This window comes from Xenopus laevis, chromosome 2L (genome assembly GCF_017654675.1).
Source record: "Xenopus laevis strain J_2021 chromosome 2L, Xenopus_laevis_v10.1, whole genome shotgun sequence".
In the NCBI taxonomy this organism is placed as follows: domain Eukaryota; kingdom Metazoa; phylum Chordata; class Amphibia; order Anura; family Pipidae; genus Xenopus; species Xenopus laevis.
The window spans coordinates 180,395,048-180,420,920 of NC_054373.1; the positions used below are offsets into that span (position 1 = coordinate 180,395,048).

Here is a 25,873-nt window from a genome sequence, read left to right on the forward strand (position 1 = left end):
ACAGGCAGGAACCAGGGTAGATATGATCTAGCCAACACACAAATCCCATTAACATGTTCGGTGCTGTTGCAGTTGTGCAGGACATGCTCAGATTCTATAGATCAGAAAGTTCAACAGAAGCATGAACAGGTAACTTTGAAGCATTGGATGGGAAGCCAATATCAGGACGGAGAGAGCCCAAAGAACCCAATTCAGACTCTGTTAGAAAGCGAACGCTTTTCATGTGTGTTAACATTCCAGTTGTGTTGGTTATTGTCTACATGGTGGGTACCAAGGGATTCTGTAAAAAAAGAATATTGTAAATTGGAACAAAACACAACATTAAAGCGGGAGGTACTAAGGAACTAAGAAAAGCAAACTAAATGGAAACTATGGGATGGTTATAGACCCACCCAAGAAACTGAAGAACTGTTACCTGGACACTTAAGTGACCAGTTACCTGATAAAACTGAAGTGAATTCTCTTGTGGGTTGATTCTGCTCATTATAAACATTACAGAGAATAGATATTGAGTTTGAAACACATAACTGGAAGCTATGAGCTTTAGGTTCAGGAAAGATTATCCAGGAAGACCCAGTGGATCCACATGTGACCTGCACCTCTCCCAAACAATTTTAGAAAAACAGCTGGAGGTACCTATATAACCTTCAATACCTCAGTACTTCTGCACTGAAACAAATTCTAGGACACAATTTGTAGTAAGATGGACATATTTTTATTACTACATGGTTCCGATACTTTCCCAAGGCTCAAATCTTTAGTACGAACAATACATCTTTTGTTTCCTCAATATCATAAGGGCCAAGTTTATCCAGTGATCAACCATATCAGAGTTTAATACTTGCTTCAAGAATAATTGCTGCACTGAATCCCGAATCCTTCATGAAAGATTCCTGAACCAAATCCAAAAAAGTCAGATAATTTTAAGGATTTGGTTTGGCTAGGCACTTGGATTTGGCCAAATCCAAATCTTGCGAAATCCTGGATTTGGTGCATCTTTAATAATTTCCCAATGTTGTTAGACGTTAATCATCCAGAATTCCTAACCATTGTTTCATAGTTTAGATATTCTGCTTTATAAAAAAATGGAATTAAATCTTAATCTAACCATCATTGTGGGGTCTCATGATGGGTAGAAATTGTTCTTTTTTGCTTGCCAATATTCTACCAGACTCTTTCTGATCTCTGACACTCTTAATCCATATATAAATGGGTTTAGGGTAGCTGGGATAAGTAGGTATAGGGCAGTGAATAGATTCTTAACATCTGTTGAAATGGTTGTGTCCATTCTCTGCACAATAGAAGATGTAAGAGCACACAGGTAGACTAACAATGCCACCAGTAAGTGTGTCCCACAGGTGTTAAGAGCTTTGTATCTTGATTTCCTGGAAACATTTTTCATGACTGTGTAGAGTATGTTTGAATAGGAAATCAAGAGTAGACTAACATCAAATACAGTGACAGTGATACGCACTATCAACCCAGCAATCTGTGGTCTGGTGGTGTCTCCACATCCAAGACTAAGTAGTGCCATGTTTTCACATGCAAAGTTCAGGATGATGTCTGACTTGCAGAACTGGACCATAGAGATAAATACAACCAGTGGGCAAATAAGGAGGAAGTTCCGAATTATTACAATGACCATGAGCCAGACCAGTAGCCTCTTTGTCATAATATTATGATAATGCAGTGGCCTACAGATTGCTACGTATCTGTCTAAGGACATTATTAGGATCACACCAGACTCACATACTGACATGAAGTAGATGAAAAACATCTGCAGAAGACAGCCGGTCAGGGAAACTTGGTTGAGATGAAATAACAAGTCTAGGAGGAAATTTGGCAATATGGCAGTAGAAATGGCAATGTGAATGGCAAAGATCATAGAGATGAGCACATACATGGGAGAATGGAATTTTTTATGAATGGAGACTTGGTTGATGATGAGAGAATTCCCAGTCAAGATAACTAAATACATGAAAAAGAATGGGATTGCCAGGAGAGACCTCCATCCAGATATCCCAGGGAAACCCAAGAGTGTAAACTCAGTGTAGGAAAGAAATGAAGTCTGGTTAGAGATCCCTGGTTCCATATTTAGGTTTTTAGATTTAGTCAGGTCAGTGTTCATACAGGATCTGGAGGGCAAGCAAATAGCATAAATTAACGCTGATTTTTGACTTGCACTGTGTAAATGCAAACAAAATGAAAATGATGTCCATCATAATAACATGGCACCTTTACAGGTCTCAAATAATAGAAACTTAATATTTTTTATGCTATATCATTGTTAAAAGTACAAAATAAAAACACTAACTGGTTATAAATATAACCTGTGGGGTATGGTCACAATATAGGAATGTTCCTCATAGTGAATATTCTGATAAAAGTTTATTATTGCGGACAAATTAGTGATTGGTTCATAAAGAGATTAGAAGAATGTCAGATGGAAAGTGGGAGGGAACACCAGATATACAAATATACAACTTGAATATGTAAATACAAACGGTAAATGGATGAAGGTGTCAAGTGTAGGAAGAGCATAATGAGCTGTTTGGTGAATACGTGGAGATAAGGTTAGACCAGAGATAGGAATTGCTTTGAACGTCAAGGTACGGTTTAGAATTTTATTCTAAACAGGCCCGGATTTGTGGCGAGGCCACATAGGCCCAGGCCTAGGATGGCAAAAAAATAGGGGCGGCATGCCACCCAGCCACATTATGGGGACCTGTGCATCCCTGTTCAATGGCAGCCTTCGCCGACACTTATTCGCGGGTGTGCACATACTCGCTCCAGTAGGGGGAAGTGTGGGTGAGCGCTAGGACCGCACGACCATCCTGATCGGGCCTAGCGGCACCCACCAGAGGAATCCAGCCCTGATTCTAAATTATACAGTAGGGTAGTTTAGCAGAGGAAGATTGGTTGGTGGAATTTAGGAGACTGGCAGCAGCTTTATTATGAACAGGCGAGGTTACAGTCTCTGCCAGGGAAGACTAATTGTCACAGCAGCAAATATGTGTGATGATGAGTGAGTGAATGAAATTTTTATTGCAAAATGTGTCTTAAACAGTCTTATTTCTAAAATATTCCTTAGGTGACAGTAACATGATTTAGTAATTTTATTAATATAAACAATGTAGGACCAGGCAAGATAACCCCAAGGCACCAGGCCTAGAGGAAAGGAAAATAGTGCAGTCATTAACTGTAATAGATATTACTGGGACATCATAGACTCGGCCTGAGAAGGCCTTTTCTACAGAGAAAAAACAAAGTTAAGAGTTCTGGGCTGAGAGAGGAGTGATTAGTTGGAGTGTTGTGGTATTAGAAAACATGTGAACTGATTTTCTGCCCAAGGGAGGAAAAATACAAAGAGATGAATAAGGGCTGTGGGACAGAACCTTGAGAACCCCCAAAAGTAAGATCTAAGGGTGAAGATGAGATGCATTGTAAGAAACATTGAAAGAGTGATCTGAGAGGTAAGAGGAAGCCACTATAGGACGGTGTCACTGGGGCCTAAAGAATGGAGGACCTGGAGAGGGATGGACAGGGTGATCAGTATCAAAAGCTGATAAGAGATGCAGGGGTACTAGTAAGTAGAAGTGCTTTTTTTCTAGAAGGATGGCCAGGAGGACATTGCTAATATTTGTCTTCTAGTTTCATTTTGGCTTTTGAAGTGCTTAGCAATATCTTGAGCAGTGACTGAAGTACATGGAATGGAAGCCAAAGCAAAAGTAGGGCAGGTTATTTAGAGAGTGAATGAATGAATGAATGAATGAGTATGTGGAAGCAAGTTTATTTGGCTGGCAGAGACAGGTATAATAGGAGAGCAGGTATTGTATCTGCAGAAGATTCTGATCAAAATCTACACTAGTGGCACTTGATACACATGTAGATAATACAAGTCACGTTATGTGTGTGTCTGGGGAGGGACAGAGGGGGCACAAGGGGTGAGTACAGGCTAAAGTGTCAGCAGATTGACTTTAGAGAAGGGAAAGAGGAATTAGCAAAGTTGGAGACTGATTAAGAGAGTTGTCATTGGAGTGTGGGGGGGGATTTGAGCATGGGAAGAATCCAAAGGGAGGTGTTAGGGAGGGGACCCCAGAAACAGCACATTCATACAGACATACAGACATAGGTCCAGGGATATGGCAGCAATTCATAGAAATACTGAAGGAAAAAGCTGAATGGAGAAATCTCCAAAGGAAAATAACAGAGGTGGAAAAGGTGGAAGGTGAGGGAAGCAGAAAGGATGACATTTCTATACTATTGCCTATTGCTGGAGGATTTGTGAAACATGAGTTAAGAAAGATGAGAGTGTAAGGGGAAAAATCATACTTAATATGTTTAAATTACAGGTTTGCAGGTGCTACAAATTCCATTGTTCCCTGTACTGTGAACTTACCTGTCCCAGGTTCCCCCGATCACTGATCTCTCTCCCTGACTGTATTTATTCATCTCAGGGCGGCCCCAGTGGATACACAGACATTTATATCCACTATTAGTAGGGACATGGGAGTTACACAGTGAGTAATTAGGCACAGCACAGGGACCTACCTAACAGGAGCACACACATACACACATGCACAGCTACTATTTTAAAGAGCAAGTTGATGGCACTTTGATAGTCCCCCTAGAAAGCAGTGATTTCCCTGTTGGTGGCTGCATGGCATGTTGGGAGTTATAGTGCAGCAATTTCAAACATTGGAAACATTACCACTATTAACTATTAAAAATCACAGCAGAGAACCATGCCCCATGCATTGACTTCCAAGTCTGTCCCAGTATACTAAACTAACCAAACAACCAAATCCAGGCAAAAATGTGCTGGGACCCCAACTTGAACCATAATGGCTTTCATTCTGTAGCCATAGATAAATGGGTGAACAGTAGTTTGAAGCAGATAGTATATTGCACTGAAGCGATTTTTGAAGTTCGAGGACAACAAGCCATAACTGTAGTTCAGCACAATCATAGGAGTACTGCAAGTGTGCAGAGTTTTGTGTAGGACTTTTAACTTTGGCTTGACTGAGTTGAGGATGTACAGGTATGAAACCAGGAGAAGACTAATGTCCATGGCTGTAACCAGGACCCTCACCATCAGTCCCACCAGCTGGAGATGTCTCTACAGCCAAGATTCAAGAGCACCATGTTCTCACAAGCAAAATTCCAGATGATGTTGGATCTGCAGAACTGAACCTGTGAAGCCACACTGATAACTGTGTAAGAGAAAAGGCTGCTCTGAATTAAACTGAGGAAAAGATGGACCACTAAGTGGCTGTTTATTAGGTTATCACCTGAAGGCCCTGTAGATGGCTAAATATCTGTATATGGTCGTGGTGAACAACACAATTTATTAGAGTATGACAGCTGTATATGTAAAAAAATTAAACTGGCAGGGAGATATGGTCTAACCAAAAAACCATTCAGGAACCAAGGGAGAAATAGTCTAACCTAATCATATCCTTCGCTGGATGATCTTTCAACTGCTGAGCCCAGAGCAATGCAATGTGTACGTGCCTAGCTTGGCGTTAAGATAGATACTATTATTGAAAAACTGGATCCATAATATTTATGTCTTAATGCAGAATGCAACATAATTAATATAATCTAGCTAATGATATGATTCAATTGGGGATACACTTTTAATACCAATTTCATCTGCAGATACCTTCATTTTTGTCATTGCTCTAAGTTAGACTGCAGGCCAAGACCTGCAGTGGTAATTGCCTATATGGAGAACCTGCCAGGTGGTAATATTAGAATAAGTCTTAAACATGGTGATCCCAATTACTTATCCAATCCAAGATTGTAGATCATATACAGGTACATGTTTCGAATAATTGCAGCTGAGAATAAATTAGCTATGACAGACACTCTTAGTTTATTATTTAGTAGTATTATTTTATTCACATATTTCCTTTCCTCCATATAGTGAGGGCCAGGTGTAGCCAGTGATCAGTCAAGAATACATTCCCCAGGGTTGTACAGATGTGAAGCACACAGAATTCCAACATACAGTGGGGGTCATTTATCAACACTGGGCACATTTGCCCATGGGCAGTAACCCATGGCAACCAATCAGATTGCTGCATTCATTGTTCTACTTGCAGCTGGCTTTTAAAAGCTAATCACTGATTGGTTGCTATAGGTAACTGCCCAAGGGCAAATTTGCCCAGTGTTGATAAATGAGCCCCAGTGTGTTTCAGTGCTCACAATCAGATATTCTACATGGGAAACCACATACTGAAGTCCCAAGACAAAAGTCACTTATGAGAAGAGTTTGTTCATTTTTTTTCTCCAGTATTCCACAAGTCTCTTTCTGATCTCTGATACTCTTAATCCATATATAAAGGGGTTTAAGACAGCGGGCATAAGTAGATATATTGCAGTGAATAGATTCTTAACATCTGTTGAAAGAGTTGTCTCCATCCTGTACACAATGGAAGAGACCAGTCCGCATGCATAGACCACCATTGCCACCAGCAAGTGTGTCCCACAGGTGTTTAGAGCTTTGTGACGGGATTTCCCAGTGGCAGTTTTCATGACCGTGTAGATTATGCTTGTGTAGGAGATCAGGATTAGACTGACATCAATCACAGCAACAAGAATGCGTATAATCAACCCAGCAATCTGTGGTCTGGTGGTGCCTCCACATGCAAGACTGAGAAGTGCCATGTTTTCACATGCAAAGTTCAGGATGATGTTTGACTTGCAGAACTGGATCATAGAGGTAAATAGGGATGTAGCGAACGTCGGAAAAAAAGTTCGCGAACATATTCGCGAACTTGCGCAAAAATGCGAGCGGTTCGCGAACGGTTCGCGAACCCCATAGACTTCAATGGGAAGGCGAACTTTAACATCTAGAAAAGACATTTCTGGCCAGAAAAATGATTTTAAAGTTGTTTAAAAGGGTGCAACGACCTGGACAGTGGCATGCCAGAGGGGGATCAAGGGCAAAAATGTATCTGAAAAATCTGCCTGTGTGTGCTTGGAAGAGATAGTGTAGGGGGAGAGCTGTTAGTGATTTCAGGGACAGATGATAGTAAGCTTGCTGGCTAGTAATCTGCTTGATACTGCTCTGTATTGGAGGGACAGAAGTCTGCAGGGATTTGAGGGACATTTTAGCTTAGGTAGCTTTGCTGGCTAGTAATCTACTGTTCTCTTTAAACAACCTGCCATACGTTGACCTTGTTAGGCATTGTTTGCCCAGTTTTTTGGACGCAGCCACTGAAGCACCAGTTGCCAGAAAAAATATGCCATATAAATGCTGAAAATAGTAATTTTTCGCCATACGTTGACCTTGTAGACATTGTTTGCCCAGTTTTTTGGACGCAGCCACTGAAGCACAGTTGCCAGAAAAATTATGCCATATAAATGCTGAAAATATAAATTTTTTTTGGTTGCAGCCACTGAAGCACAGAGGCCAAGAAAATTATGCCATATAAATGCAGAAAATATGCATTTTTTTGGTCGCAGCCACTGAAGCACAGTTGCCAGGAATAATTATGCCATATAAATGCTGAAAATATAAATTTTTTTGGTTGCAGCCACTGAAGCACAGAGGCCAGAAAAATTAATGCCATATAAATGCAGAAAATATGCATTTTTTTGGTCGCAGCCACTGAAGCACAGTTGCCAGAAAAAATATGCCATATAAATGCTGAAAATAGTCATTTTTTGCCATATACGTTGAGTCAACGTATGGCCAAAAAATTACTATTTTCAGCATTTATATGGCATATTTTTTTCTGGCCTCTGTGCTTCAGTGGCTGCGGCCAAAAAAACTGGGCAAACAATGCCTACAAGGTCAACGTATACACTACTACAGCGGTGGATACGGATTACGTAAAATATATGAATGCTGCTTGAAAAAAAGTAAACTCAAGTGGTTTTTCTAGAGACGATAATATTATCAATATTTAGACAAAATGTGAACAAGCTCACACAGCTCGATGGCGGGTTGAAGAAAACACTGTGCAAATAATGCCTACAAGGCCAACGTATACACTACTACAGCGGTGGATACGGATTACGTAAAATATATTATGGCTGCTTGAAAAAAGTGACTCCGGTGTTTTTTTCTGGAGACGGTAATATTATGGATATTTAGACAGAATGTGAACAAGGTCACACAGCTCGATGGCGGGTTGAAGAAAAACAGTGTGCAAATAATGCCTACAGGCAAATAATGCCTAAAAAGGTCAACTTATACACTACTACAGCGGTAGTAAAAATAAAAAAAAGTAAAATAAAAAAAAAAGAATATTAAAAAAAAAAATTAAAGTTGGTGCTGCTGAACTACTAGGAGCAGCAGATTAGCACACCAGTCCCACTCCCCAACACTGCTAGACTAATAGCACTGGGGCTCTTATAGTAGTAGTAGTAGTAGTAGTAGTAAAACAACAAAAAATAAATAAAAGCAGTCCTTACAAGGACTACTGTTATTGCAGCAGTCAGCAGATGAGATCAGAAGCAGGACAGCTGGCCCACTGCAGCTACATACAGAGCACTGCAGTAGAAGGTAGATTACTAGCCAGCAAAGCTACCTAAGCTTAAATGTCCCTCAAACCCCTGCAGACTTCTGTCCCTCCAATAACAGAGCAGTATCAAAACGATTACTAGCCAGCAAACTTTCAAACTGTCCCTGAAATCACTAACAGGCCAGCAGCTCTCCCTACACTATCTCTTCAGCACACACAGGCAGAGTGAAAAACGCTGCAGGGCTTCGGTTTTTATAGGGAAGGGGAGTGGTCCAGGGGAGAGCTTCCTGATTGGCTGCCATGTACCTGCTGGTCTGGGGTGAGAGGGCAAAAAAAAGCGCCAACAATGGCGAACCCAAAATGGCGAACGTCGCGCGACGTTCAGCGAACTTCCGCGAGCGCGAACACACCGATGTTCGCGCGAACAAGTTCGCCGAGCGAACAGTTTCGCGACATCTCTAGAGGTAAATACGACTAATGGACAAACAAGTACAAAGCTCCGAATCAGTAACATGAATGTCAGTGAGACCAGGAGCCTCTTTGTCATGATGTTATGATAACGCAGTGGCCTACAGATTGCTACGTATCTGTCTAAGGACATTAATAGCATAACATTAGACTCACAGACTGCCATAAAGTAAATAAAAAACATCTGCAGAAGACAGCCAGTCAGGGAAACTTGGTTGAGATGAAATAACAAGTCTAGGAGGAATTTGGGCAATATGGCAGTAGACACGTTGATGTTAATGGCAAAGAGCACCGAGATAATCAAGTACATGGGGGAATGGAGTGTCTTCTTAATGCAGATTAAGCAGATGATGAGAGAATTTCCACTCAGGATAACTAAGTACACAGAAAAGAATGGGATTGCCAGGAGGGGTCTCCATTGAGATATTCCAGGGAAACCCAAGAGAGTAAACTCAGTGTAGGAGAAAAATAAAGACTGGTTGGAGACTCCTGGCTCCATATTTGTGTTTCTAGTTTTAGTCAGGTCCATACAGGATCTGCTGAACAAGCAAATAGATTTTGTTATGAACCCAATATTCTTTATGCACCATGCAACCTATTTATTCCCATGGAATCTGTGTTTATTAGACAACGACATCAGCCCATCACAAAAAGATACCTCTTCATTGGCTCCAATGATAGAAATTAAAATACATTTCTGTCTCTTTATACATAATATACATAAATAAAATAAAAACACTCCGTGGTTATCACAATACCCTGTGGGGTATTACATGAGTATTCAGATAAAGTGAGCTCCTGGTGTTTCTGGTTTATACTCAGTTCTGAAGTTATTACAGATAAAAGTGAGTTAAAACCGCTTTATAGATGATTAAATAAACCAAAAATATATTTAAAAATTTAAGCCATTTATTAGGACAAACAGGTGAGGCCAGGATATAGATGATTAAGTCAAGTTTCAATTCCTACCAGTTACAATAATGGTAAAAAAACTCAATGTTTCATTACTGTATAGTGGAAAGTTGATTAGAATGACATTTTCTTTCATTACTGTGTGAGTAGGCACATCCTTATAATCTATCAGACACATCAGCACCTGTCTCTTTTTACAGTAACCCCTTTTAAGGACCTATTTTTCATGCTGTGTAATATATTTAAATGAATCAATGAATCAGATGCAAGTTGAGTGTAGGACTGCCAGACCAGGGATGACTTTGACGTAGTTGATCAGCTTAAATATATTGCAATATATGGACAAACAAATGAATTTTGTGGTCACAGCCTCATTGCCCCGCCACTTAATGGTTTAAAAATTAGTGGTGAGAACAACTTTCCCTTGTTTGTTATAGTTTATACAGGAGCAGCTCCATGTTGTAGCTCCCACCCTTTCCAACCATAGTCAGGTGATCCCAATGGTGGCCAATAAAGGGGAAACCAAGTTTGGGAGTTTTAACCTTGAAAGCAGCAAGTAAGTTGCAGGTAAAACTTAGTCCCTGTGTAAAATGTATAATGAAGCAATTGAATTCTTAATGAATCAGATGAAAATTGAGCGTAGGACTGGCCAGATATGGGATGACTTTGGTGTAATTGGCCAGTTTAAATATATTGCAATATATGGACAAACAATCCTCACAAGACAACTTCAGGCGACTTTGGAAATCCGAAATCCGATTCGTATTCTTGCTGTGGGAAGGCAGTGTGGGCCTGCAGTAGTGGCAATTTGTTGCTGGGCGACTAATCTTCCCATCTACTACCACCCTAAAGGGTTAGCCATTTTTTTGGTAGCTTAAAGTACAAAATGTCTCAATGCCCTTAATATATATATATATATATATATATATATATATATATATATATATATATATATATATATATATATATATATATATATATATATATATATATATATATTAAGGGCATTGAGACATTTTGTACTTTAAGCTACCAAAAAAAAAAATATATATATATATATAATGGGCTGAGTTCAGAGGACCACTTGCATTTGTCTGAATGAACCATTATTTCTTATGTTGCCCATTGCTCACTGTGCTGCAGAGCTTACATTTCCACACTTACTCACATCTTCAAACCTTTACTGGCTTCAGGAACTTTCCTCTGTATCGGCCTGTGTCACCCTTATTTTTAAGAAGGCCATTATTAATCCAACCTGTCTCTCTGGCCTCTAAAATCCTGGATAGTATTGTGTTCTCTAGTTTAACTATCTTTCTACTCAACCATAATCTGTTGGACCCACTGCAATCTGGTTTTTGACCTTTGCACTCTACTGAGTCTGCCTTGTGCCAAATTATTATTTTTTTCTATTTGATTTAGTTGACCAATTCCTTCTGAGGCAAATCCTTCATTCACTTGGTGTCTACAATGTGGCTGCACCCTGGCTCTTCTGCCCCCTCCATTGATCTTTTTCTATCTCTTATGCTAACTAAACCTCATTCCAGTTCCACTTAAAGGGGTTGATCACCTTTGAGTAAACTTTTATTATGATGTAGAGATTCTGAGACAATCTGCAATAGGTTTTCATTTTTTATTATTTGTGGTTTTGAGTTATTCAGCAGCTCTCCAGTTTGCAATTTCAACTGTATGGATGCCTTAGCAGCCATTTGTAATTTAACCGAGCATGTGTTTTTTAGATGGGGTCAGTAACCAAGTTGAAAAGAGTCAGAAGAAAAAGGCAAATAATTAAAAAACAAATAAAAATAAATAATGATAACCGATTGAAGCATTGCATAGAATTAGCCATTCTATAACATACTAAAGTTACTATAGTTACTAGGGATGTAGCGAACTGCCGATTCGGTGTTTGCGAACGCCGTTCGCGAACACCGGCAAAAATGCAAACGTTCGCGAACAGTTCGCGAACTTCGAACACCCGCTAAAATCGTTCGATTCGAACGTTCGAAGGATTTTTCATTCGAATCGAACGTTCGAAGGATTTTAATCGTTCGATCGAAGGATTTTCATTCGAATCGAACGTTCGAAGGATTTTAATCGTGCGAACGAATGGAAATCGTTAGAACGAATGGAAATCGTTCGAACGAATGGAAATCGTTCGAACGAATGGAAATCGTTCGAACGAATGGAAATCGTTCGAACGAATGGAAATCGTTCGAACGAATGGAAATCGTTCGAACGAATGGAAATCGTTCGAACGAATGGAAATCGTTCGAACGAATGGAAATCGTTCGATTTTAGCGGTCGAATGGTCGAATGGTCGAACGATTTGTATTCGAATCGAACGCGAACTCAAAATGCGAACGTTCCCAAACGTTCGCGAACATTAGGCGGACGCGAACGGTCGAAGTTCGCGTGAACAAGTTCGCCGGCGAACAGTTCGCTACATCCCTAATAGTTACATACAGTAGTTAAATCAGGTTGAAAAAAGACCAAAGTCCATCAAGTTCAACCTCTCCCAGCATCCATACATGTGCACACTGACATACACTCACATAAACTATATATACTCATACATTAACTATAGATTTTAGAATCACAATAGCCTTGGATATTCTAGTCTTTTTTGAATTTCCACATGCGTGAACCATGCATCATTAGCTGTATTACTAGAATTGGGACTATTAGGAGGAAACCTTCACTTACTGGTTCCTCATTTGTGTAGACAGACGAAAAATAGTTGAGAAGCTCTGCTTTTTTTCTGTTCTCATCAACCAGCTGAAACCCCTCTGATTTTAAGGATCCCACTCCTTCCTGATTCATTTTCTTCCTATTTATATATTTAAAAAAAAATGTTGGATTCATTTTACTGCTTGCTGCAATACCCTTTTCCATATGGATTTTAATGTTTTTTTTGCATGATTTATTGGCCTCTTTATAAACAATTCGGCTGTCCCAGCAAACCTGAAAGCCTTAAAAGCACGTCAAGGGGAATACACTAACGTATATTTATTAAGCAGCATTTTAAAAACGTCCCATTCTTGTTCTGTGTTTAACCCTGTGAATCTCAACTATTCCCTAAATTCTTACCCACACAAATGGTAGCGAGACATTTGGTATTTTTAGTTATTACAAGATCCAAAAGAGAATTATTCCTAGTTGGTTCTTTAAGTTAATTTAAAAGTTAACTACCCCTTTATTGTAGGGCTAATCTGTACTTGGTCCATTGTTATTCTCCCTATACACTCTCTGTGCTTGGGAGATCTTATCCACTCATTTTGCTTTAAATATCCTCTCTATGCAAATGTATCTAAATATATTTATTAAGCCATTCATTAACAGCTGAAACTGAGACTTGATTTTTTAACTGCCTCCTAGCAATCTCCCACTGGAAACCCATCTCAAATGGAACCTAACAAACACTGACCTGATCATCTTTTCTTCTAAAACTGATTCTCCTAAAACTGCTTCCCATAAAGAAAATAATAACTTATAAACTCCTTCTCATGACTTTCCATTGTTTATTATGTGCTAAGATGCTATGCACTTTTAAAATGACTTTACATGCCCTTTAAACCAGAACATGCATATAGTTAGAAAGCATTACACTGTGCACTAAAGAACAATAACATAGTGTTTTCTGTTAGTGTTACCTACTATAGGTGTGGCTTCCCATTTAATGTGCCACCTGGTCAAAATACAAAAGCTGAATATAGTGGGATTGTCCACTTACCTGTCCCTTGTTCCCCCGATCAGTTATCACTCTCCCTGATTGTATTTATTCATCTCATTGCCGCCCCTGTGGATACAGAGACCTTTATATACATACCAGAGTCACACAGCCAATAAAGAGGCACCACACAGGGACCTCTGTAACAGGAGCAGAGGGACAACTCCCTAGAAATCAGGGATTTCCCTGGTGGCTGCATGGATGCTGAGAGTTGTAGTGCAACAACCATCTGAAATAATTAAAAAAATAAGAAATAAATAGAATAACGTTTAAACATTTTGAAAACCAAAAAGCTGTGAGATGCAAACTACCAGAAGTTATTCAGAAATATACAACTGTTCTGAATGTAAAAGTAATTTGATAAGACTAATGTAATCCACCTACTCTATGCCAAAGGCTCAAATACTGGTATCATGAGAAATATAGAACCCATGTTCGTTACAGAGAGATACTTGGCAAGGGTGTCCCCTTTTTCCCTTGCTAATGTTTCACCTATGGGATTTATCAAAACAAAATTGTTATTAATAGTCATTTTATAACACTTATGTAATCCACATACTCTATCTCAAAGCTTAAATACTGGTATCAGGTTAAATATTGACACACATTTGTTACAAAGAGGTACTTGGCAAGGACATCCCCTTTTTTTTCCCTTCTTATTTAATCTTGCTCTGGAGCCTTTGTTATGGATGGAAAATAAAGATGCAGATGACTGACAATCAAAGAACCAAAATCAGAAATATTTGACATATTAAAAACATTTGACTCTTATGCGGGTGATAGTACTAATTCTAAAAATCAGAGAAATCTATATATTTCTGTAGGCAACTATTCATCAGTAAAAGCTGTCCTATAGGCAAAAATGTCAATTGCTGGTGGTAAAACCATATGCCTCAATAGGAAACTTCAAACAATTTTGGGAGACTTCAGCGAAACATGGGTTTTACCACCAGCAATTCACATTATTGCCTATGTGGGAAGGCTTTTACTGGAGATTACAGGAGATTAGTTGCCCACAGAAGCAGAGATTTATCGCTGGCAATTAATCTCCTGGTGTGCCATTGCCCCAAAGCAGAGAAGCATATTACAAGATGTTATTTTTCCCAAACTAATTTAGCTTTTACTCAGTCTTCCTACTCTGTTTAGGCATAAAGACACCAGACTCAATTAAACTGAAATTCCTTATATTTGAACCTTTCATCTTGCTGTTTTTTCAAGATACTTTATAGACCAGTTTTTCATAGATTTACAAGTTAATATACTAGAACTGATTCATAGATAGTGATGGGCGAATTTATTCTCTAGGCGCACATTTGCGGCGAATTTGCACGATTTGCCGCCAGCGAATAAATTCACGAAACACCCGCGAACATTCACAGCAAAAATTGCGTCGAAAACGGGCGCCGGCGTAAAAACTATCACTATTCATAGACCTTGGAAGGCTCAAGCCCCCTATATAGAGATACAGTTATTGCAGGGAAAATATTATTTAAAAGGCATGAAGTCAACAACCAGATTACTCCTTCTCTCCCAACTCTTTCTTTTTTGATTGGCCTCAATTGATCATTGTTTTGTAACAACTTGGGAAAATAATGGAATTAAATGTCTAAAACCCACAGAAGATGAGATTCTTACTTGGCAATATCTGTCTTTCAATTTTACAACATGTTATTATGATAAGACCATTCCAAAAGACAAATGGTTATGTCTGGACAAATCCCTCTTACAAAAATACTTGAAACTTATATAAGGAAACTTTCTCTTGTCAACGTCAGAATGTAACCAGGAAGATGTGGCTCACATCAGTAAAACCCCTAAAGCAGAGGAAAATTTTAAGTTTTTCAGGGAACCAAGTAAAAATCAGGGAAATGTGTTATGAAGACCTACAGTAAATAAAAAAACATCTGACTTATGGTTCCTCAACTGACCTTGAATGTCACACATCCCAGCATGGTCGGACTGGCCAGCCGATGCATTGGGTAAAAACCCAGTGGGCCCTAGGCCCTCTGGTTACATTGATGGGAGATGAAGGAAGGAGGTCAGAGATAGGAGCCATAGTATCCAGGTAACAGATCCACCCGCCTCTAGTGATGGGCAAATTTGCGCCATAAATTTCCCGCGAAATTTGCGAAACGGCCAAAAATTCACGTAACAGATGCCGGCGTTCTTTTTTTTTTTTTTTACGCCGGCGGCCGTTTTTGAATAAATTCGCCCATCACTACCCACCTCCTGAAAGACTGTACTTATTGAGGCAGTGGAGAGGCGAGGATGTGGAACACCTCTATTTGACATTGATGGTTGACTAGCCTGCTGCATGGCTCTGCCTAACTTGTCCCCTCCAGTGCACAAGTAGAGGTGTACAGGGTCAGACTGAAGTTTTTACCCAGAACGATTAGATTGAGCTCTTTTAATAATAAATCAGGTCAAATCAGGTATTAGTGTTTGGTTAGTGTTTTTTTTTATTTAAAAAATTAGATAACCCTCTCAGAGGAGGAAATGTAACTTCTTCAGAACTGCTGTTTTTTGAGAAAAAGGAAGGAGACTTAATCTTCCAGTTCCACCAAGCTGCTTATTATCCTCATGTACAGTACCTGCTCTAGGGCTCAGTCTGGATGTCCCACTGGACCTTCTTTCTCATCCAATCTGAGCTTCTCCATCCAGCGATTGTGCAGATGTGAATACAAGTGGGCACTCAGGTCCCTGGCAGTTTTAGGGAGGTGGGTAGAACTGGGAGATGTTTAGAGGGAAGAAAATAAAAGCGAGTGACTGTGCTGGAGGTATAAGGGGTATTTATACACACAGAGGGAGTCTCACTGGAATTGAACCCACTTATAACTTTCCTACAGTTCAGACTCTGCTCAAGTCCTCAAGGAAAATCTTTGAATTTATTCCTATTCAGAAAGTAAGTCCAGTATAAGGGGGGAGCAGCAGCTGTTTATTATCAATGTTTTATTATAACAAGTTTTCTAGTTTCAAGAGCAAATGTGCTACTGGCTTATGCAGAGAGAACGTTATACGTTATACAGTGCCCAGTTCATCAGTATAACAGGTTTATTGCAAGATCAGTGTCATTGGTGGAATTGGAGAATTTAGTATTTTCAGCAATAACTGATTCCAGTCACTGTTATTAGAGTGTTATCATTTGTTTTAGCAACATGATACGTCCAAAAAAGTATGAAGTGACAACTGTCCCTTTGTCCTTTCAGAGGCACCTACATTTTGTTGTCACCTAATCCCTATCACTGTGCCCATGCACGCCCTGTTTTAATAACACCCCTTAACACACAGGGGCTTATTTATGAAGCCTTGGTTTTTCCTGGTCAAGGTTTTCAGTGTGAAAACTCACATTTTTAGCAATTAATTATACCTCAAAGCCGCTAACAATCCGAAATCTCAAACCTGTCGAGGTCACATAGAAGTCATTGGTAAATGTACTTTTTACAATATGAAGATATTGTGATCTGCACTGGGTTTTGTACAATAACCCAAAAAATTCTGGGTTTTCAAGGAACAACTCCATAAATTTTAATGTGAAAATTTGTCGCTCGATTTTGTCAAGACTTTTCCTGACCTGACTTTTTGACAGCTTTTTTGATTAATCAGATAAATTTGTGAATGGGAGTTAGGACGACTTTGTTTTAATAAAAAAATGAGATCAATTTGAGTTTTACTAAATACCCACCACAGACTGGTTTATAGACTTATTGCAAATTTTGACAGATCATCACCCCCCATCCATAAGAACATCACTGTGCACTCACGTATTTCTTCAAGCCCCTAAATTTTATTTTTTTTCTGTTCACCACCTCCCTCCAAAGTCTCCTTGATCTATATCCCAATCATTATTACAGCACAACCCAAATTTTATGTTTTTCAGGGGCAGCGCCGTTTCTGTATCCATTGCCGCCTGAGGCGGCTCCAGTAATGCCGCCCCCCCAGCCCGATTCGATTTCCGGGGGGGAGGCAGCAACGCTAGTGCGGAGAGCGCAATTGCGCTCTCTCGCCCTAGTAAAGCCGAATTTCCGGTTCAAAAACCGTAAATTCGGCTCTTAAAGGCACCAGGAGCGGCTTTTTGCCGCCCCTGGAAACCTAGCTGGCGATGCCGCCTGAGGCGAGCGCCTCAGCTCGCCTCATTGGCGGATCGCCCCTGTTCAGGGGACCAGAAAAATATTATGTAAAATCAGGAAAATGTATTATGCATAATATAAAGGTGGGACCACAAAACTACAATGTAAAATGAGGGAAAACTAAACAGAGAATTCAACCTGTAACTAAAAAAAACTCTAGCAAGTTACCATTGATATAATTGGTCATCCAGGGGGTTTATCTTTTTTCTTGTGTATCTAAAGCAACATATAGATAGTTGGTATCTTAATACCTTCTATTCTTGAGCTAATAATAGTCCTAAATCTTTTGCATCTTTAAGCAAATTGTGGTATTTGCTAGAGAAAATATGTATAGGATCCAGGGACTGGTCCCATTGCCATTTTGGAGTCAGGAAGGAATTTCCCCTCTGAGGCAAATTGGAGAGGCTTCAGATGGGTTTTTTTTTTTGCCTTCCTCTGGATCAACTGGCATATTAAAAAAAAAAGTTGACCTTGATGGACAAATCCTTTTTCAACCTTACTTACTATGTTACTATGTTAATATGATCACAGTGTAGCCTTTGATAACAGCCTCAATCATTCAGCTGCTTTAATGCTTCAGCTATGGTCATGGTCTTTGGCTGTATCACTGCAGTAACATATTTTTAGATTAGAGCCAATACATGCTAAGTTTTAATTGGATTCAATGGACTTCTACTGGTGACCAAAACTCACTTATGAGAAGGTTCAGATGGATTAAATAACATGGCACTTTATTCATGATATGCACTTTATTGATCAATGACTAATGATCAAGTGGCTGGTCATTCACCCTGACCAATGACTTTTCTCTCAGCACCCCACAGTTTTCCAGGAACAGGTTAATATCCTCCCCTCAACAAAATGGTCTTTAAATTTTGACTGTAATATATCAGTATTCATATATCAGTTCCAGTATTCATGTATCTTCATAAGGAACATAAAAAAATAGGAGAAAACTGGTTCATTATATTTAAATGTCGGGCAGATCAGAAGTAATTAAATGGAGGACAAGTAACAATATATTTCCTGTAAACAGATAAACAAAAAGTACAGGAGAACGTGTATGCAGCATATTTATCTCCAGCCACAGTATATGTAATAGGTTCTATATATTGTATATTGATCAGGCTACTGTACCTCAAAATGTGGTTTACCCTGATAGGGGTTAAAAGCAGAGGGTCTCACATCAACCTGATTAAAAAATTTGTTCTTGTCTCTATTGTTGACATTTTTATTTAGAAAGAACAGCACAAACTCGTGAGATGGGCCAACTAGTGTACTGGACTGGACTAAAAATGAAACAGTATATTGCACAGAAACTATTTTGGACATTGACTGAAATTGGCATCCTTTATAAAATGGTGAATAATCAGCCACAACTGTAGTTCAGCACAACTGCTATCAAGTGTGTACTGTTTCATTTTCATTGTTGAGTGAATGGTATGAAGGAAAAACTATATATGAATGGATAAAGCTTGCGGTAGAGAGTTCTATAAAAAAGGAGAGGCCAGAGAGAAGCTCTGTAGATGGGAATGGGCTAAAGTAATGAGAGAAGAAGTGAGGCAGAGGTCAGAAGCAGAGTGAAGGTTGCGTGAAGGAGAGTATTTTGAGATCAGAGATGAAATATAGGGAGGTTAGTAATTTGAACTTTATTCTAGAGGAGATTGGGAGTCAGAGAAGAGCATAGTTTATAGCAAGATGGATTTATCATATATTTATTATTACATTATTACATCATGGTTCACAAACACGCAGTTAACAAATAATTCTTAAAACCCACATTTTATAATTTTATGGCTTCCATTTAGTGAGGGTCAGATGTAGCTAATGACAGACATACACAGTATCAACGTTTCAATGCTTGATGTATCCATATTGGATATATCTTTTGCATCAACCTACTGCCAGCACTAGGAATGTTGAGCATGTCTTCCATTTCATCATGAGAACAAATTGTTCTGTTTTCTCCAGCATTTAACCAGACTCTTTCTGATCTCTGACACCCTTAATCCATATATAAAGGGGTATAAGAAAGCTGGGCCAAGTAGGTATAGTACAGTGAATAGATTCTTAGTATCAATTGACAAGGTTGTGTCCATCCTCAACACGAGGGAAGATGCCAGTCCGGTCACATACAGCAGCATTGCCACCAATATATGTGTCCCACAGGTGTTAAGAGCTTTGTGTCTGGATTTCCCAATTACTGTTTTCATGACTGTGTAGAGTATGGTTGAGTAGGAAATTAAGAGTAGACCAGCATCAAGGACATTGACAAGAATTCGCACAATTAACCCAGCAATCTGTGGTTTGGTGGTGTCTCCACATGCAAGACTGAGAAGCGCCATGTTTTCACATGCAAAGTGCAGAATGATGTTCGACTTGCAGAATTGAACCATAGAGGTTAATAAGACCAATGGGCAAATAAGGAGGCAGTTCCGAATTATTGCAATGATTGTCATTGAGATGAGGAGCCTCTTTGTCATGATGTTATGATAACGCAGTGGCCTACAGATTGCTACATATCTGTCTAAGGACATTAATAGGATCACACTGGACTCACATGTTGATGAGAAGTAAATAGAAAACATTTGCAGAAGACATCCAGTCAGGGAAACTTGGTTGAGATGAAATAACAAGTCAAGGAGGAATTTAGGCAATATGGCAGTAGAAATAGTGATGCTAATGGCAAAAACCACTGACATGAGCAAATACATGGGGGAATGAAGTGTTTTGTCAGTGTAAATCAGACAGATGATGAGAGAATTCCCACTCAGGATAACTAAATAAACAGAAAAGGATGGAATTGCCAGGAGGGGTCTCCATCCAGATATCCCAGGGAAACCCAAGAGAATAAACTCAGTGTAGGAGAGAATGAATGACTGGTTGTAGACCACTGGTTCCATATTTGGGTTTATAGGTCAGTGTCCAAATGGGTTCTGTAGGGTAAGAAAATAGAATGAGAGTTAGTAAAAATTGGGATTTCTGTAACCAAACTGTAGGGTTACCTCCTAAGTGGCCCTGAAGCAGTGTTTTGGAGCCAGCCCAAAGGGCCAGTTACTTTAAAATTGTAGGGTCAAGTTTTTTTGGGCCACATGTTTTTTCATAGTTAGCTTGGGTTGAAAAAAAGCCTATAATCCATAATTTTTAACCTTTCCAAATAATCTCTCCCTCCCTCTCTCTCTCTCTCTCTCTCTCTCTCTCTCTCTCTCTCTCAGCAGATTATGAAATGTGGGGGGCTTCAAATACATGGTACCTGCTCTAGGGCTCAGTCTGGATGTCTCACCGGATCTTCTCTCTCATACGTTTTCTCTCAGATGAAGATCTGAACTTCTCAAAGAAGAAGAACACAAAATAGAAAAGATGAAAGGACTGCAATTTGCTTTGGTTTCTGAGAGTCTGGACTCAATGCTCAACCCCCAAAATGTTGGAGAGAGATGGGTGCTACAAGCTACAATAACTAGTTTTCTTAAGGCACATTGTAAAATCCAACATCAAGAGAGTCTCTAAGCACCAGTGTGCCCAGCCACTTGGAAAAGTTGTAACTTTTCAATAAAATTTTAATCAGAATTCCGTCTTTTATTCTTCATAATTAATGATGAGCAAATTTTTCACCAGCCATAGATTCACAGCAAAATTCTGCATTTCGCCATCTGTGAATTTTTCGGCAGCGGAAAAAATTGGCACAACAAAAAATTCATCAAGGCAAAAATATCGTCAAGACAAAAAGTCACCATAAGAAAAACACTCATTGAATTTAATACATTTGGAGCAAGAAAAATTGTCGTGTGAGTAAAAAAATTGTTGCGCAAATTTTATCGCAGTTTCGTGAAATGGGGCAGATTTGCTCATCACGATTCATCATTTTTTTTTATCAATTTAATGGGAACTATTCTGGTTAAACAGCCACGGATTAATTCTGTATTCTCTAAAAGATTGTTGGTTCCTTATTTTGTTTATTTACTGAACTGTTAATTATGTAAATAATTGTTAGTTGTAAATTAATTGTTGACAATTCACACCTGAGAGAGATGGCGGGCTGATTTATGAAATGTTGAACTGGCCAATTCTCAAGGATCAGAAAAGTTTCAATAAATTGGCACAGCTTTATAAAAACATGTTAATGATAATAATAATAATATTATTAATTAATTATATTCAGTACCTGTGTCGGTGCAGTCAATGTTCTATAGGGAATATTGCAATGTGCTGCATTTCTACAGCTTCTCTGTAAATATTGCCATGTGCAGCATCTTAACACATTGACCAACTTCCCAATGTTCTGGGAGCGTAAAGTGAATTTGCCATGGGGCCCAATAACATCTAGTTAGGTTATTTGACTACAAATAACTGGTAAAGATCTATTTAACTACTCTATGACTGAGTATGGGATATGTATGATGAGCAGAGAGGAAATAGTGAGATGTTGTCATGTATCAAATGCACTTTTGTGGCTGACTGAAAAAAAAAGTAGACTTTTAATCATGTCCCAAAGTTTCTTCTTTGAATCTAACACCTTCAGGCCAATTTACAGGCTATGTCTGTATATGTCTATAAATCTGAATCTACATATTATCAGGCAGATAAGTGAATCAGTAAGGTTCCTCTCGGTGTGGGGTAAATTTTATAAATTAGGGATGTCCACCTTACAGGCCTCCAGTTGTTGTTCAACTACAATGAACACATTACACAGCGGCTTTGATGTGACTCTAGGGGGCAAATTCACGAAAGGGCGAATTATCGCCAACGAAGGCTCCATCACACAAGGAAACTTCGGGCGACTTCGGAAAACAAATCGCCGTGTGAAATTAGCGCAGGCGATTTTCATTGTAGCCAGGCGCAGAGCAAGGGAAGGCATTCGGGGAAGATTGGTTGTGGAAAGTCGCGGCGATTATTTGCCAGGCAACTAAATCTCCCCAAATCACCCAGTGTGTCCCAGCCCAAAAAAAACATTGACATATTTTACAACAGGATAAAGATCTTAATACACTTATCTATGAAAAACCACGAATGCTGTTCTAAAAACCAAAAACAATAAAATAAACCTTAGTCCCGAGTTTTATTCAAAAGAAAAAAATATCTACCATACAAACATTTCTCAATAATGAACAATATAAAGGCTTTGTTCCATGCAAAACATGTAAAAACCAGAAGAAAAAAACGACACTACAATTCAAATCAAATGTAACCAGTGAAGAATTTGTAATAAAGAATACAATAGCATGTAACAGCAAAAATGTTATATACCTATTACAATGTCCCTGTAATCTACAATATTATTGACCCACGGTGTCTCAGCCTATTTTAAAATGAAACATAATTCAGACCCTTCCTTACTAATATTTATAGGCAAAAAATCCCACAATGGAGAGGTGAAGATATTAAACAATCAATCTCTAAAGAAGAAACTTTTTGGATCCATAAATTAAAAACACTGACTCCAAACGGATTAAATATAGAGATTGATTTACAGTGTTTCTTAAAAGACTATGGTACTAATTTTTTTCAAAAAGTATCTGCATTTTACTTATTTATTCAGCTGTTTTAAATCGTTTTACTTGATTTAATTATCTAATTACGAGCTAACCATTTGAAAACGAAATTCTCAATGAAAAATACTTAATTGTATAATTGAAATGCAAATGTGTTTAATTGAGCTCTCACTCGATAAATAACACCGAATTGTTTCATGGGTAACTGCCCCTGATGAAGTACATAGTGTATATGAAAAGCGTTGGGCTTATTATTTTTTACACAATAAAGTGAAATTCATTTACACTAATTAAGAGGAGTTACGTTGTTTTACAAGATTCGGATAGTGATCAAGAAACTGCTCCCATGGGACTATCATCTGCAGAGTGTATATGTATAGGATCCAGGGACTAGTCCGATTGCCATTTTGGAGTCAGGAAGGAATTTTTTCCCCCTCTGAGGCAAATTGGAGAGGCTTCAGATGGGAATTTCTCCTTCCTCTGGATCAACTGGCAGTTAGGCAGATTAAAAAAATAAATAAATAAAAAGGTTGACCTTGATGGACGTGTGTCTTTTTTCAGCCTTACTTACCGTATATACTCGAGTATAAGCCGAGTTTTTTAGCATCCAAAATGTGCTGAAAAAGTCTACCTCGGTTTATACTCGGGTCAGCGGGCAGTAGCTGAGATTGCAGTCACTTTTAATCATTCCTATACCAACAGTTCGCTTGGGGAGAGACTGCAATATCACACAGCACCCTCTGTTGGTTATATGAAAGAATAACAGTGCGCCCTCTGTTGGTTATATGAAAGAATAACAGTGACTGCAATATCACACAGTGCCCTCTGTTGGTTATATGAAAGAATAACAGTGACTGCAATATCACACAGCGCCCTCTGTTGGTTATATGAAAGAATAACAGTGACTGCAATATCACACAGCACCCTCTGTTGTTATATGAAAGAATAACAGTGCGCCTCTGTTGGTTATAATGAAAGAATAACAGTGACTGCAATATCACACAGTGCCCTCTGTTGGTTATATGAAAGAATAACAGTGACTGCAATATCACACAGCGCCCTCTGTTGGTTATATGAAAGAATAACAGTGATGGCAATATCACACAGCGCCCTTTGTTGGTTATATGAAAGAATAACAGTGACTGCAATATCACACAGCGCCCTTTGTTGGTTATACGAAAGATTAACAGTGATGGCAATATCAAACAGCACCCTCTGCACATGGTAGTGGGACAGTGGGACAATGCACACAGTAATCCGTTTGGCAATTTTCTGTCACCATCAACTTTGCAAAGAAGTCGCTTGATCGCTGGGGGGGTCGCTTTGGCAGAATGTGCGCTGCTGGGAGACAGGGCTTTAGTTGTGTCTAGGCTTATACTAGAATCAATACGTTTTCCCAGTTTTCATGGTAAAATTAGGTACCTCGGCTTATACTCGAGTCGGCTTATACTCCAGTATATACGTACTATGTTAATATGATCACAGTGTAGCCTTTGATAACAGCCTCAATCATTCAGCTGCTTTAATGCTTCAGCTATGGTCATGGTCTTTGGCTGTATCACTGCAGTAACATATATATTACATATTGATCAGGCTACTGTACATCAAAATGTGATTGACCCTGATAGGGGTTCAAAGCAGAGGGTCTCACATCAACCTGATTATAAAATTTGAGGTGTTTTCTTGTCTCTATTGTTGACATTTTTATTTAGAAAGAATAGCACAAACTCGTGAGTGTACTGGACTGGACTAAAAATGAAACAGTATATTGCACAGAAACGATTTTGGACATTGACTGAAATTGGCATCCTTTATAAAATGGTGAATAATCAGCCACAACTGTAGTTCAGCACAATTGCTATCAAGTGCGTACTGTTTCATTTTCATTGTTGAGTGAATGGTATGAAGGAAAAACTATGTATGAATGGAAACTGGGTTTTGTATATTGTTGTATATACCAACATGGAGCATAAGGAGTGACACTTTTTTTTAGTAAATTATACGTATATTCAACAGGGTGTTCCCTCCTACCAAGCTGGATTCATGCAAATTGTGTTTATTTTGGTTCAGAAATTGATAACTATGGTCATCCAGCTACTTATACACCTAGGGGCAGAGTTAGTGTTCTGGCCTACTGAGTAAGTACAAAGACATATTAAGATTGAAATGGAGATCATCATCATAATTTTTTTATATAGTGCCAACAAGTTACGCTGTTCTTTACATTAATAACAAATAATAAACAAAGGTTTACAGAGTACGATAGGATTCATGGGCCCTACTCACAAGAGTTTACCACTAAAGGGATAGGGTACCACTGAGACATAAGTACTATAGAAACAAATTGCAATTTATAATACATTTGTGTCTCATTAATTAGGGTAAATTGAATAAGCTTCCCTAAACAGGTGGGCCTTTAGGGAGCATTTGACAGCTTGTGGTAGAGAGTTCTATAAAAAAGGAGAGGCCCGAGAGAAGTTCTGTAGATGGGAATGGGCTAAAGTAATGAGAGAAGAAGTGAGGCATAGGTCAGGAGCATAGTGAAGATTGCGTGAAGGAGAGTATTTTGAGATCAGAGATGAAATATAGGGAGGTTAGTAATTTGAACTTTATTCTAGAGGAGATTGGGAGTCAGAGAAGGGCACAGGAGAGCAGCTCATGTTGAGCGGTGAG

General features: G+C 38.9%; 3 protein-coding genes across 3 annotated transcripts; all 3 read right to left on the bottom strand.

Annotated features, from left to right (window-relative positions):
* Positions 1-1,123: 1,123 nt before the first annotated feature.
* On the bottom strand, positions 1,124-2,092 carry LOC108707593 (olfactory receptor 52A1). Its single transcript, XM_018245585.2, has one exon. The coding sequence runs from the start codon at positions 2,090-2,092 to the stop codon at positions 1,124-1,126; it is 969 nt and encodes a 322-aa protein (XP_018101074.2).
* Positions 2,093-6,264: 4,172 nt separating this feature from the next.
* On the bottom strand, positions 6,265-9,526 carry LOC108707594 (olfactory receptor 52Z1). The gene is made up of 2 exons (XM_041581313.1): positions 8,949-9,526; positions 6,265-6,734 (listed from the first exon to the last, which is right to left on the bottom strand). Exons 1-2 carry the CDS (start codon positions 9,472-9,474, stop codon positions 6,265-6,267), a joined length of 996 nt encoding a protein of 331 aa, XP_041437247.1. The 5' UTR covers positions 9,475-9,526.
* Positions 9,527-19,494: 9,968 nt separating this feature from the next.
* Positions 19,495-20,870, bottom strand: LOC121399677 (olfactory receptor 52L1-like). The gene has a single exon (XM_041581211.1). The coding sequence runs from the start codon at positions 20,612-20,614 to the stop codon at positions 19,652-19,654; it is 963 nt and encodes a 320-aa protein (XP_041437145.1). The 5' UTR covers positions 20,615-20,870; the 3' UTR covers positions 19,495-19,651.
* Positions 20,871-25,873: the final 5,003 nt, after the last annotated feature.